This window comes from Drosophila albomicans, chromosome 2R (assembly GCF_009650485.2).
Source record: "Drosophila albomicans strain 15112-1751.03 chromosome 2R, ASM965048v2, whole genome shotgun sequence".
NCBI lineage: Eukaryota > Metazoa > Arthropoda > Insecta > Diptera > Drosophilidae > Drosophila > Drosophila albomicans.
In genome coordinates, this window is record NC_047631.2 from 8,115,582 (window position 1) to 8,130,237 (window position 14,656).

Consider the following 14,656-nt stretch of genomic DNA (forward strand, 5'->3'; position numbering starts at 1 on the left):
TGGTGTGCATTGTTGCAAGTTCTTTTACTGTACCAAAATCTCGAATTTTCAATGTGCGATATTTATTGAAAAGAAACAAGTTCTGTGTCTTAAGATTCCGATGAATTATATTTTTGCTATGTAAGTACTCAAGACCCTGAAAAAAATGTAAGTGAAAGAAAATATAAATAAAACAAAACATACCTTAGCACATTGTCGCAGCCAATCAATTTGTTTGTAGAAGTTGGGAACGAAATTCATGATATGCAAGAAATTGTAAACTGATCCACATTCCGAATACTCAGCAACTAAACAAAGGTTGTTGTTGGGATCTTTACAGACCCCATATAATGGGATTATATTCGGATGGACACATTTTTGTATATCCTGAATTTCTCGAAGGATCTCCACTGAGTGTATAATCTTTTTTGTTATTGAATCTTCACTACGTCCGTGCAATATTTTGAGGGCAACTAATTTCTCTTTATCATGGGAGGGTTTCCAATTTGCTCTGTGGACAACACCATAGCTTCCAGATCCAATCTGAAAAAGACAGTCATCACAAACTTATCTGCTGATCTTCAATGCATTTTCTTACAATTTCGATAAGTCGAATGTCGTCGAAGTTTACGATCTTGCATTTTAGAGGAAAAAAACGATAAATTGGGAGAAGATCATACAGTTCTTTGATCGTCGGTCTATTTTCTGGAACGTTATCCCAGCAGTTTTCAATTATTGGTCCAATGTAATCGAGCTTATCGCAAAAAATCACGTCATTTATTTTTGGCCGAGCACCTGGAGCATTAAGAAATTAAAATTTCTGAGACTTATAGATTAATCGTTCTTACCACTAACAACTTTGTTTTGGATTCCTAATATATTCATGTCCTTAAGTTCGTAAAATGGCTTCTTTCTTGACATAACTTCCCAAAGAATTATTCCAAAACTAAATATATCACACTTTTCTGTGTATTTGCCTTTTGAGATCTATATAATTAAAAAAAAATTAAATAACAACACTCTATTTGAAAAGTACACTAATATACTTGGACTTACACAAACTTCTGGAGCCATATAAGAAAATGTCCCCACAAGTTCGGTATTCAATGTAGCCAATTCTTTTACTGTACCAAAATCACATATTTTCAATTTACGGTATTCATTGAAAAGTAACAAATTCTCCGTCTTTAGATCCCGGTGAACTATGTTTATGCTATGCAAGTATTCCACACCCTACACAAAATGTGAGAAAATTGCGAATTCTATCGATCATTAACATATGTACATACCTTGGCAAATTGCAGCATCCAATTAAGCTTCTCCTTGAATGATACATCATTATTAGTACGATGCAAAAAATTGAAGAGTGACCCACAGTCCGCGTACTCAAATATTAGGTAAATGTAGTTACTGTCTTTAGATACTCCATATAGTGAGATAATATTCGGATGGATGCATTTTTTGAGGTTTTGTATTTCTCGAGAGATATTCTTTTCCAAGGCATCGTCCTTAGAATGATTAATAATAACTTTCACATCAATTTCTGATTCTTGAGCATCAGTTCGCCAAGCTCCCTTGTGTACAACGCCATAACTACCTTGACCAATCTTTAACAAAATATGTGCACATTTAGAAATACAACATCTAAATTTGTTCTTGTCTATATTCTTACTATTTTTAACAATGTTATATCATCGAAGTTAACGTTGACGCCTATGTGATCCATAATTGAGCATCGCGAACTTACTTAAATTGCAATTCTACAAGTGCCGTTGCCTAAAACCTCAAATCTAAAAGTTGATTCAGAGATTTATATTGCTCATTATTAACAGCATTGATTAGCAATTTTTATCGCTACCTAATATTTTAATATCGAGTAGTGTTGTCAAATTTCCTTAAAGCAATTAATAAAACTAGGGTACAGTGTTCCCCCCCAAACCGAAAACTTCTAATAATACAATTATGTATTCCTAAATTCTATTGTGTAATCGTTGGTATTTTTTTTATTTGCATTAGAAAACGGTGTGTGGTCAAAATCTTAAATAACATGTATGTACATATGTACATACATACAACAATGTTTTAGGGTATAAAATAAGATATTTATGTGTACATTCTAAATGGATCTGACTATCATCTCACGGACACACGAGTATAAGGTACATAAATATACATATATAGGTACATAATTATACTTATAGTTTCTTTACTCTTTTTTTAAAAACCTGTATAGCGGATACAAAAATCGAATTCACAATGTACAAGTTTTGCCTAATTAAATTGTATAGATTGCAATTTAGTATCCCTTGCGTATTTCAGTTCATTTTGTACCAGCTTGAAATTAAAACTTGCTATTAAAACTATCAACAGAAATACGAGTACAGATAATTCGTAAAAACACATTTCGCTAAAATTATAAGCAAGCAAAATTGATAATTGGCGAGTTCTTCATTTTGGTTTCTTAATATATCTTCTTCGGAATGAACTTTTACATGCTTAAGACTTTTAAAAAGTTCAAAAAAAAAAGCAAGTAAGATGGCTACAGTTGAGAGTTGGCAAGGTTATAAACTAAAAGCTAAATTTAATTTATCGATGTACTTTATTGTCAACCAAGACAATTCAGCTGCAGCTGATTAAAGAAATTCTTTTGCATCGGCAAAAACTCCTGCTTGGAGGTCTTAGATGCTTTTGCTGGTATATTCCGCACTCTTTGCCAAATATAATTTTTTTTTATATATTTATATTTATTTTTTTTTTTAATTAATACCGAACTGTTTTGCTTTTATTCGAAATGGGTAGCGGATATCTCACTTTCTTACTTGTTTTTTCGCAATATGCATCAAAAGGCTGAAAGTCAAGAAGCAAATCTTTTGTTTATGGATTTTTTCAGAATTCCCTTTGCTTAATTCATCGAACTCTTTACCCAACAACTTTTCTGTCTATGAACATGTCCATCTTGTATTTGAAATGAATTTTCCAATTGTTTTACAATACATTTTGATAAATTAATTACGATTACAATGAAACTTATGCACTTTATTCAAGTTTCAGACTTAGGATATGGGTAAATGTCGCGTGCGACCACCTTTACAGGTAAAGAAAAACATAAACCAAAACAATTTTAGAAATAACTGATGGTAATTCTTAAAGCTTTGGATTAACACTATTTTTAGAGCTAAGATTGATTTTAGAAACTTGTTCGGTTTTACGATAAAATATATAAATTCGTTAATTTTTTGGTTTTGAGTACGAATTTGTTAATTTTTGCAATTATCAAAACAAAAAACAAAACAGAAAGAAAATTGCAAAGCCATTCTTAGAGTAACCTTTTCTTATTTTTAAAATTGTTTCAGGTTATGTTTTTTTGTTCACTGAAAAGATTGTCGCACGCGACATCCGTCAGATAATTACCCATATCCTATTCTAATCATGTAAATTAAAAATTCTGAGCATTAAAAATAAAAGTTGCTGCTCTGAAAGCTATTAAATGTGCTAAAGTCGAAGCTGGTTGGGTTGAAATATTGTCGAGTGTCAAACTGACCCTGAGGACCAAACATCAGCATTGGGTGTTTGTATGTTTTTGTCGCTGAAGCCAAGCTTGAGTTGGTTACCATTACGCTTCTAGGTTGACCTTGGTGTTGTAACTAAATAGAGCATCTCAACAAAATGACTATGAATAACAGAATGTACCCTGTTTCTTTTGGCAACAGATTGACTGCCTAAGTTCTCTAGTCCACCCAAACTAAAAAGGACAGATCTGCCCTAAAAGATAAATACTATTCAACACTAAAAAGGTAATTCAATAAAAACAAAAAAGGCATATATTTTTCTGAAAACTATACATACATTCTGGTACATAATTTGTATTGTATGAATCTATGTTCATTGTTTTTGCTATAATTTTACATTAAGCAAATTTTACATTAATTATTGTAAGAAACTTTTCATAAAGGTACATAGTCGTTGGTCGATCTACTGGACTTTCCTTCCAGCAACGTTTCATAATTTCTTTAAGAGAGTTAAAAAGATTAGTATAATCATCGGGAATCAAATAATTGATATTCGGACGAGCACCTGGAGACATACAAAATTAAAAAGATAAATTTATTTTTATTTTAATGGAAAGAACTCTTACCCTTAATAATTTCCATTTGGATATTCATAGGTTCCATGCCTTTGAAGTTTTCAAACGGTTTTTTTCTAGTCATTACCTCCCACAAAATTATGCCAAAGCTATACACTCGAGACTTTTCTGTGAATTTGTTGTTTACGATCTTTGTGAAAAAAAAACAAATATAATTAAGATTTGATGGTTTTTCATATTGATATATACCTACAAAAACTTCTGGTGCGGTGTAAAAAAGTGATTCAATGCTTCTCAAATTGGATTCAACAATTCCCATCACTGAACCAAAATCGCATATTTTCAATGTTTGATATTCATCAAAAAGCAATAAGTTTTGTGTTTTAAGATCCTGGTGTACAACATTTTTGCTACGCAAATACTCCAAACCCTACAAAGAATGTGTGACAATGAGAAAAAAAAGTATGTACATTATGTTAAACATACCCTGGCGCATTGCAACATCAAATTGAGCTTATCGGGAAGCAAAACCCTTCTATTAGTAGCATGCAACAAATTGTAGAGTGATCCACATTTCGCATACTCAATAACCGCGCAAATACATCCAGTGCTATGTCGAGAAATACCAAGTATGCTAACAATATTCCCATGATTTAAAGCTTTCAGCTTGTGGATTTCTCTCAAAATATCCAATCGATTTTCTTGATTGCATGAAATACATTTCGCAGCCACTTTTCCCCATTTAGTTTGCCAAAATCCTGACCAAACAGAACCATATATACCATTTGCCACCTGTAAATGTAATCAGAATTAGTAATTGATTTGTTTTGAATACCACTTTTTTCGTACAACATTGGTTAGTTCCATATTTTCAAAATTTATGTCAATATAAAATTCCGTCTCTTCGAGAAAATTCACAAGTTCTTTTATACTCGGTCGATTTGCTGGGTTTTAACTCCAACACTTTTCTACTATTCGCTTTATACTATCAATTTGTTTAGAAGCTTTTATTTCGTTTATATTTGGGCGAACACCTGAAACATTAAGAAATTTACTAGAATGTCTGGACGTTTTTGTCAAGTCTTACCATCAGTGATTTTACTTTCCAATGAAATACCTTTATATTCATAAAACGGCTTCTTTCTCGACATAACTTCCCAAAAAATAATACCAAAGTTAAAAATATCACACTTTTCATTGTACTGTCCACTAGGGTTCTATATATAAAAACAACCACTTGAACTTACGCAAACTTCTGGAGCCATATAAGAAAGTGTTCCCACCAATTTGGTGTGCATTGTTGCAAGTTCTTTTACTGTACCAAAATCGCGAATTTTCAATATGCGATATTTATTGAAAAGAAACAAGTTCTGTGTCTTAAGATTCCGATGAATTATATTTTTGCTATGTAAGTACTCAAGGCCCTGAAAAAAATGTAAGTGAAAGAAAATATAAATAAAACAAAACATACCTTAGCACATTGTCGCAGTCAATCAATTTGTTTGTAGAAGTTGGGAACGAAATTCATGATATGCAAGAAATTGAAAAGTGATCCACACTCCGAATACTCAGCAACTAAACAAAGGTTGTTGTTGGGATCTTTACAGACCCCATATAGTGTGATTATATTCGGATGAACACATTTTTGTATATCCTGAATTTCTCGAAGGATCTCCACTGAGTGTGTAATCTTTTTTGTTATTGAATCTTCACTACGTCCGTGCAATATTTTGAGGGCAACTAATTTCTTTTCACGATGGGGGGGACAACACCATAGCTTCCAGATCCAATCTGTAAAATACAGCCATCACAAACTTATCTGCTGAGCTTCAATGAATTTTCTTACAATTTCGAAAAGTCGAATGTCGTCGAAGTTTACGATCTTGCATTTTAGAGGAAAAAACCGATAAATTGGGAGAAGATCACACAGTTCTTTGATCGTCGGTCTATTTTCTGGAACGTTATCCCAGCAGTTTTCAATTATTGGTCCAATGTAATCGAGCTTATCGCAAAAAATCACGTCATTTATTTTTGGCCGAGCACCTGGAGCATTAAGAAATTAAAATTTCTGAGACTTATAGATTAATCGTTCTTACCATTCATAACTTTTTGTTGGATTGCGAATATATTCATGCCGTCAAGTTCGTAAAATGGCTTCTTTCTTGGCATTACATCCCAAAGAATTATTCCAAAACTAAATATGTCACACTTTTCTGTGTATTTGCCTTCTGGGCTCTATATAATTAAAAGAAATTAAATAACAACACTCTATTTCAAAAGTACACTAATATACTTGGACTTACACAAACTTCTGGAGCCATATAAGAAAATGTCCCCACAAGTTCGGTATTCAATGTAGCCAATTCTTTTACTGTACCAAAATCACATATTTTCAATTTACGGTATTCATTGAAAAGTAACAAATTCTCCGTCTTTAGATCCCGGTGAACTATGTTTATGCTATGCAAGTATTCCACACCCTACACAAAATGTGAGAAAATTGCGAATTCTATCGATCATTAACATATGTACATACCTTGGCAAATTGCAGCATCCAATTAAGCTTCTCCTTGAATGATACATCATTATTAGTACGATGCAAAAAATTGAAGAGTGACCCACAGTCCGCGTACTCAAATATTAGGTAAATGTAGTTACTGTCTTTAGATACTCCATATAGTGAAATAATATTCGGATGGATGCATTTTTTGAGGTTTTGTATTTCTCGAGAGATATTCTTTTCCAAGGCATCGTCCTTAGAATGATTAATAATAACTTTCACAGCAATTTCTGATTCTTGAGCATCAGTTCGCCAAGCTCCCTTGTGTACAACGCCATAACTACCTCGACCAATCTTTAACAAAATATGTGCACATTTAGAAATACAACATCTAAATTTGTTCTTGTCTATATTCTTACTATTTTTAACAATGTTATATCATCGAAGTTAACGTTAACGCCTATGTGGTCCATATTTGAGCATCGCGAACTTACTTAAAATGCATTTATACAACTGCCGTTGATTCAGACTAAAACCTCAAATCTAAAACTGCCGTTGATTCAGATATTTATATTGCTCATTATTAACAGCATTGATTAGCAATTTTTATCGCTACCTAATATTTTAATATCGAGTAGTGTTGTCAAATTTCCTTAAAGCAATTAATAAAACTAGGGTACAGACCTCGACTGTGTGATACCCAAACCGAAAACTTCTAACAATTCAATTGTTAAAATGTATTCCTAAATGCTATTGTCTAAATTCTATCGTTGTTTTTTTAATTGCACTAGAAAACGGTGTGTAGTCAAAATCTAAAATAACATTTACGTAGATAAAATAAGATATTTAGGTGTACAACCTAGATGGATCTGACTATCAGCTCACGGACACATATGGTACATAAATATACTATATAGTTTCTTTACTCTTTTTATAAAAGCGTATATAGCGGACACAAAAATCGAATTGACAATGTGCAAATTTTATTCGCGCATATTAATGATATAGCAGAAACAAATCAATATTTAAAGTTTTAATTTAAGCCTTCAAGAGCTTGGCGTGATAAGCAATATGTTCGGCCACAAATGTAGCTATATAGAAGTAGCTATGATCGTAGCCATCACGTTGCTTAAAGATGGTCTGAATGTGATCATTAGGAGCAGCTGCAGCTAATAGTTTCTCAGGCTGTAGTTGCTTGCCGGTTAGAAAGTTGTCCGCCGATCCCTGATCGATAAATAGCTCTTGTGGAGTACTCGCATATTTTGACACCAAACTGGTTGCATCCCATTGTTCCCAGTCCGTGGTGTTAGCGCCTAGGTAACCGTTGAAAGCCTTCTGACCCCATGGACACTCTGAGGGATTTGCGATGGGGGCAAATGCCGAGACAGATTGATAGAGGCCCGGATTCTTCAAAGCACAAATTAAGGCACCATGTCCGCCCATGCTATGGCCAAATATTCCTTGTTTGCCAGCCAAAGTTGGGAAATTGGCTTTGATAATTGCCGGCAATTCTTGCGTAACGTAGCTGTACATTTTGTAGTGCTTCGACCAGGGTGCTTCAGTTGCATCCACATAAAAGCCGGCACCACTGCCAAAATCATAGGCATCGTCCTGTCCAGGGATATCGATGCCACGCGGCGACGTATCGGGATTCACAACGATGAGACCGTGTTTCGCTGCAGTCGCTTGGAAGCCGCTTTTCTGTATGAAATTCTCGTGGGTGCACGTAAGACCGCTAAGGAAGTAGAGCACCGGACATTCGACTTTATCTTCGACGGCTGCCGGCGGCAAATAGACGGCAAAGGTCATGTCGCAGTCCAAGACATTGGAGCGATGCTTGTAGACACGCTGCTCGCCTTCGAAGGATTTTGTGGTGGACACCAGTTCCAGAGTCATCTATAAGTAAATCAAATATTATATGTTGGCATAAGTTCAACAACTATTAATGATTACCTTGATTAAAATTTATTTTAAATGAAGTTAGTATGTCCCAAACAGTGTGACCGCAAGCTTGATTTGCAAATATACCAATTCACAATGTCAAAAGTATACCAACTGAAATTGTAGTTGCTTTTCGTTTAACTTATTTTGTTTATTGTGTTTTTTATATTATATACTTATTACTATTCACAGATACGACAAGAATGAGGTGTGAGTGTTAAATTTCTACACATTTATTAAATATTAAATACCATGTAATTAGTTAAGTTTACTTTTACCCTAAATATTATATTGTGTTAAGTTTAAATTAATAAGTTTAGTTTTTAAATCTAAGTTTTTTAATCTGAATGAATTAAGTTGACTAATTATTTAATTATTTATTTTTTATATTAATTAACTTTTATCATTATAATAATTCACGCTCATTTCTGCAACTCTACAATTGTTAACCAATTAAAATTAAATGGTTTGAGCGTAAATTTAAATTAAACTCTCTTTATAAGTTTTTTTATAAATTTGAACATTATCAAATCAAATTAAAAAAATTTGAGTAGCGACTTAATTTTGCCATCCCTGAAATACGTTCTCCCTGCTCATTAGTGTTGTTAAATACTGTTGTAGGGTCACCTGCAACACTAAATTTTTGTAAACCATATGATAAACCGGCAAGAGTTCTGTGACGGTGTTAATTGAATTGTTTATTGATAATACAACGCACAATGGAGGAAGATGAAGCGCCAACGACTTCAGCATTTGGCTTCAAGAAGCGCAATATCAACCGAGGAGCTGCTATGCGAAGGAAAAAAGCCAGCAGTAGCAGCAGTAATGAATCAGGTAAGCAGAGAATTGGCGCCAAATAGGCGAATTTCTAATACGAATTATTTACAGCTAAAAACAGCGACGATGAACAACAGAATAAATTAAGTGCCTTGGCGCGTGCCGAAAATCGTCGAAAGCGCACAAATCCCAACTTCCAAAGCACTAAAAGTCTGGCCCAAGCGAAAAACAGTCGTCGGTTCATCGGACAGCGAAAAAGATGCGAGTGAAGAGAGAAGTGATTTTGGCGTGGCGTATAAATCGAAGCGGGAGGCGTTGCCGAATGGGCCACAAGATCAAGGCGCCACGTCGGTGAATGAAATAGACACGGCAATGGACCGCGATGCACAGTCGATACATGCGCGATCCATTAAAATAAATGAACAGCTGGAGGGCAAAGCGGACGATAAGATCTATCGGGGGATCAATAACTATGCGCAGTACTACAAGAAGACCGACAAGGTAGCGGGCAACGCCAGCTCGGGCATGGTGAGAAGTGGACCCATCCGGGCGCCGGCCCATTTGCGTGCTACGGTACGCTGGGATTATCAGCCGGATATCTGCAAGGACTTCAAGGAGACGGGCTACTGTGGATTTGGCGATAGCTGCAAATTCCTGCACGATCGCAGCGATTACAAAGCGGGCTGGCAGCTGGAAATGGATCACGAGGCACAGAAACGCGGCGACAACGATTCGGATGGTGATGAACACAAATATGAGATTCACTCGGATGAGGAAACGCTGCCATTCAGATGTTACATTTGTCGTGAAAGCTTTGTCAATCCTGTGGTCACCAAGTGAGTGATTTTTGATATAAATCTAAAGATGCTTAAGCTAATGAGTTTTTATTTAAATTCCAGGTGCAAGCATTACTTTTGCGAGAAATGTGCGCTGGCGCAATACAAAAATCGCAACGTTGCATTATTTGCTCACAGCAAACGAATGGAATATTCAATCCTGCAAAGGAGCTGATAGCACGGTTAAAAACCGCACCCATGGGATCATCTGATGAGGAACATGAGCCGAATGATGACAATCCAAAGCAGGAAAATAATCCAGAACAAGATGTTCATGAGATTTCTTCCAATAGCGATAGTGATTGATTTTGTAAGCTTCAGTTTAACTGTATTTTTTCAACAGTTCTAAAATGAAGCAAGAAAATTTTGGATACAAACACTAACACATGAAAATATATATCAAATAGAAAAGATGTTTAAAAAATATGTTAGATGAAAGTATATTAAGCATAAACTGATGATTGAGATGGTGAAAATTTTCCGAGAAAATAAAAGGTACGAAACATAAAACAGGTTCTTGAATAGTGTTAGTGAGGGTTTTTGAAATTATTGATAAACCAAGAATCTGCAGTTAAACTGTATGTTTTGAACAGTTATAAAATGATTTAAATGAGCTGAAATAATAATAGTTCGAAGCGCTTGCCAAAAATATTTGAATGAGACAGCGATGGTGGAAATTTTTCCAGTTTTATAAAGAAAGATAAGAGTTGTGAATAAAAATTTGTTACATCAAAATATATAGTATGGAGCTTAAACTCATGTTTATGATGAAGGTAAACTATGCTTTCACACAATTGTGGTTGATTATGTAGTGATTGGTGTAGTAAGCCCCTACAAAGTTTGTCAGCAGTTCAATGAAACATAGAGTGTTATGTATTAAGCATATTCTTATGCCTTAGATGATGATAATCTGAACGGGTGCCAACTCTTTAATATGGAACAATAAAGCGCTGCGTCGGTGTTCAAGTGTCTTGATAATCGTTACAAATTTATTCATAGTTTCATTCAAATTTGGTACAACAACAATTAAGAAAAACCAACAAAGTCTGAGCAAAGAAAATTATTGAACTAAATTAGAGCATTTAAAACAGTTGCGAAAACAAAATCAAAAATGATTTGTATTAATAAATGTGCTACAAGTCAAATAGATAAAATTGGTATAGAACAGGAATCTTCTCTGAATTGGACACATCGCAAAAGTAAAGCGCAATTTGTTGTCCATAATTCAATTGGCAAAAGTTTCATTTCCGGTTTTGTGCGCATCAACACACACGTCCAAGGGGAATTGAAGCTAATGCTTCTGGTTCTATCTCTCTGTCCCTCCCTTGGCTCGATTGTCTGTTGGTTGTTGTTGTTGGAGTCTTTGATTGCTTATTTGCCTGTCTTGCACTTTTGAAAACACCAGCAAAAAGAAAAGACTAAAAGAATTGCTTTGGCAGTTAACGAGAATGGCCAGAATACCCCTTTTTGCAAACTTATTTGCTTCGCATTGTTCGACGCACAAAGCCAAAATATGGCCAATACTCGTTGCTTGGCGGGTTGAAACTAAGCCGCAATTTCTGCCTGCAAAATATGAGCTCATAAGTCCCAAAACAAAAAGTTGGCCTTGTTCCGAGCACACAAATCACTCTGCCACCACACCGAACCAAATGCTGCAGGATCAACGTCAAAAGATGCAAAGGGAGGAAGGGGGAGGAGGGGCGGCATGCGATTTGATAGTTCGATGAATTTTGCAGAAAAGTTTATGACTTTTTGCATTGAGTGAATATTTATAATTGCCATGTCTTGCGGAAGCATCAAGAATCAAAGCGAATGAAAATGAAACGAAAAATGAAATTTAAGATACTCAAATTCCTGAAGAATACAGACTCCTATTACAGTTATCTATGAAGCTTAATTAAGATCCGTTTTCGTAACCATTCACAGGTGAATGTAATTATTATATGGCTTATACACACTTGCTAGCTAAATCAGGATGCCTGTTTGCAATTAATAAATTCAGTTGAAAACTGACTTGAGCGCAGAGCTGGAGCAACTGCCACAAAACCCACAAGTCACGTATTCACATTTCTTGACATTCCATTGACATTGCGTATCGTTTAATTGAATGAGAAACTCGTGCATGACAAACGAAAGCAAATTGAGTGGGCCAAAAGAGATTCCCCAATGTTTGACTGCTCAATATAATTTACGACAAATCAGTTTTAATTATTTTAATAAACTTCCACTTCAACGCCATGCCACGCTTTGGCAGGCAACGCATACGTGTTGATAGGCATTTTATAGTTTATATCCTTCTTAGTTCCCTCCTTATTTCTTCGAAGTCGACGTCATTAAACGTCCTGTGCACGTTTCAAAAGTGCAACAACAACAGCAGCGAACACGACACAGCCTTTGATTAACAGAGTGCGATGAGGGCCACTGAAATTAACTGTCCAATTAGCAAGTGAAATCTTATACGGAGCCCGCCAATCGACTTTTCATGCAATTAACCGTAAAATTGTTTGACACCTCTGCCGAAACATCAGTTGACAAAGGCGCAAGGTAATGAGCCTCTTGCATTGGCTTCTGCTTCTTGGCTGCTAACTCAAAAAAGTCCTCAGGCAAATTAAATTTGAAGCGTTTTTTATTAAGTCTAAGATCGCTTGAGGCTCCACCTTTAACTAGATCTAGAAAAGAGATTATTTTGACAAGAAAAACGTTAATACCAGTATTAATAGTATTATTCGTTTAATTTATGATTTATATTGCAACTAATTTAAGATAAAAAAATTTAAAATATTGGTATAATAGTAATAATAATTGGAACTTTATGAAGTAATAACAGAAAGATACATTTAAAGAGTACAGAGTGTATTTATTATATAAACTGAATTATTTATTGAATAACGACATAATAGAAAATATTCAGACTGGTATTGTGAAAATGATTAAAATGTATTTCTAAAAACGTGTTCATTTTCTATTTCGTATTTCAGGATACGAACTGCTTCTGCGGTGTCTATAAAGCATGTGTTCTGATTAAATGACATCTCTCATTTCATACGTATACTTATTAACGGCAGCGAAAACGGCATTGGAAATTTGCGTTGATGTTGCGTATTCGACGCGTTGCCAGCACGTCTGGGTTGCTGTTTGTGTTCGTTCCCTTATTTATTGGCTTCTAATGTCACTGACTATTATATCCTATGACTAACGTCAGCGATGGACAGAAGCCCGCAGCTTCTGCCCAGCATTGGCATCGAGTCAGCTTGGCAGCTCAACTTGTCGTTTATTCTGTCAATTATCATTAATTTCGAAATGCTGCTGTCTTCACCAAGGTTGACGCACCTTTTGCACGCCTCCAGCCTCCAGTCTCTAGTCTCCATGTAGCTGAACAGCACGTACGCCTCAGTTAAAATGTCTCCAGCCATATAAATTGTTATTGCTTGTGCGTATAATTTGCCTGTCTGTTTGGACAATGTCTTAAAGACCGACACAATACTGCAGCACCAAATTCCCCATTGGTGGTTCGTAGTTTGTGAGGCGTGTCTAGTTCTTTGTTGTGCGAGCGTGTGTGTTGGGTGTGTGAACGATACGAAGACTTCAGTGATTTATTTTCATTGAATTTATATGGAGCTTGCTCAATTTGTTCTTGTCAACTTTTGTAAAGTGCAACAGTCCCTACATTATCATCGATTCCGTTAATACAGATGTGTGTTAGCATGAACTGGGAGACTGATAAATCTAAAACTCTACACATTAAATTGTTTACTTATTTCCTTAGGTTTATCCTATCTTTAAATAATACTTTCATATGGAAACATCTGCAAGCGACGTGTCTGAGAAAAATAAAGTTTATAATTGAAACGCAAAAAAAGAAAATAAGAACCATGTAGAAAAGTGTCAAGAAGTTTTCTTTTCGAGGATTTAATGCATTGTTACTATAATAATCATCAATATAGTTTGACAGCAAACATAATGCCAGGCTGGACCAATAAAAATAAGAGAGGCCAGAGCAAAATGAAGCGCAAAACCGAACTGCCAAAAGTTTCTACAAAAATCATAAAGTGCTGGAAACTTTTCGAAAAAAAATACAAGTAAATTGAAAGGAAAGAGGGAAAAAGTCAACTTATAAAGTGTCGATTCGAAAACGAGAGCAAGGAACCAACAAGACTGAAACTGAAAACTGAGATCTGAGAAATGGGAGATAGGAGATTGAAGAAGATGAGAGCAGAAGAGAAATCGAGGACACATCAATATGAAAATGGCATAAAAGTAGCAGTGATTTGTATTATCGAGAATTCTTTGCTGCATTTGCCACTTTTACTTTAGTGCCGGCTTTTATCTTTATTTGCATTGTGGCTAACCAAGAGAAGACCGACAAGAATTTTCTTGGCCAAGCAGTTTGTTTTCCAAGAAAAGTTTATGCTTTCGAGTTGAAGTTGGAGTGCTGCTGGCTTTTGTTAGTTTGTTGCCATAGTTTCTTAGCTTTCTTTCGTTTGCTGGATTGTTGCAGGAAGTGCACTGACTTTCCCATTGTTGTTGTTGTTGTTGTTG

General features: G+C 35.2%; 3 protein-coding genes across 3 annotated transcripts; 1 reads left to right on the forward strand and 2 right to left on the reverse strand.

The window, feature by feature from the left end:
- Positions 1-128: 128 nt before the first annotated feature.
- On the reverse strand, positions 129-1,669 carry LOC117576941 (putative mitogen-activated protein kinase kinase kinase 7-like). The gene is made up of 6 exons (XM_052006835.1): positions 1,269-1,669; positions 1,036-1,212; positions 828-966; positions 578-774; positions 192-522; positions 129-136 (listed from the first exon to the last, which is right to left on the reverse strand). Exons 1-6 carry the CDS (start codon positions 1,284-1,286, stop codon positions 129-131), a joined length of 870 nt encoding a protein of 289 aa, XP_051862795.1. The 5' UTR covers positions 1,287-1,669.
- Positions 1,670-7,524: 5,855 nt separating this feature from the next.
- Positions 7,525-8,626, reverse strand: LOC117575288 (S-formylglutathione hydrolase). The gene is made up of 2 exons (XM_034259432.2): positions 8,517-8,626; positions 7,525-8,459 (listed from the first exon to the last, which is right to left on the reverse strand). Exon 2 carries the CDS (start codon positions 8,457-8,459, stop codon positions 7,602-7,604), a length of 858 nt encoding a protein of 285 aa, XP_034115323.1. The 5' UTR covers positions 8,517-8,626; the 3' UTR covers positions 7,525-7,601.
- Positions 8,627-9,137: 511 nt separating this feature from the next.
- Positions 9,138-10,632, forward strand: LOC117575287 (E3 ubiquitin-protein ligase RNF113A). Its single transcript, XM_034259431.2, is given in 5 exon segments — positions 9,138-9,338; positions 9,393-9,516; positions 9,518-10,117; positions 10,181-10,221; positions 10,224-10,632. Coding segments are annotated over 5 exon segments (1,080 nt in total). The 5' UTR covers positions 9,138-9,223; the 3' UTR covers positions 10,424-10,632.
- Positions 10,633-14,656: the final 4,024 nt, after the last annotated feature.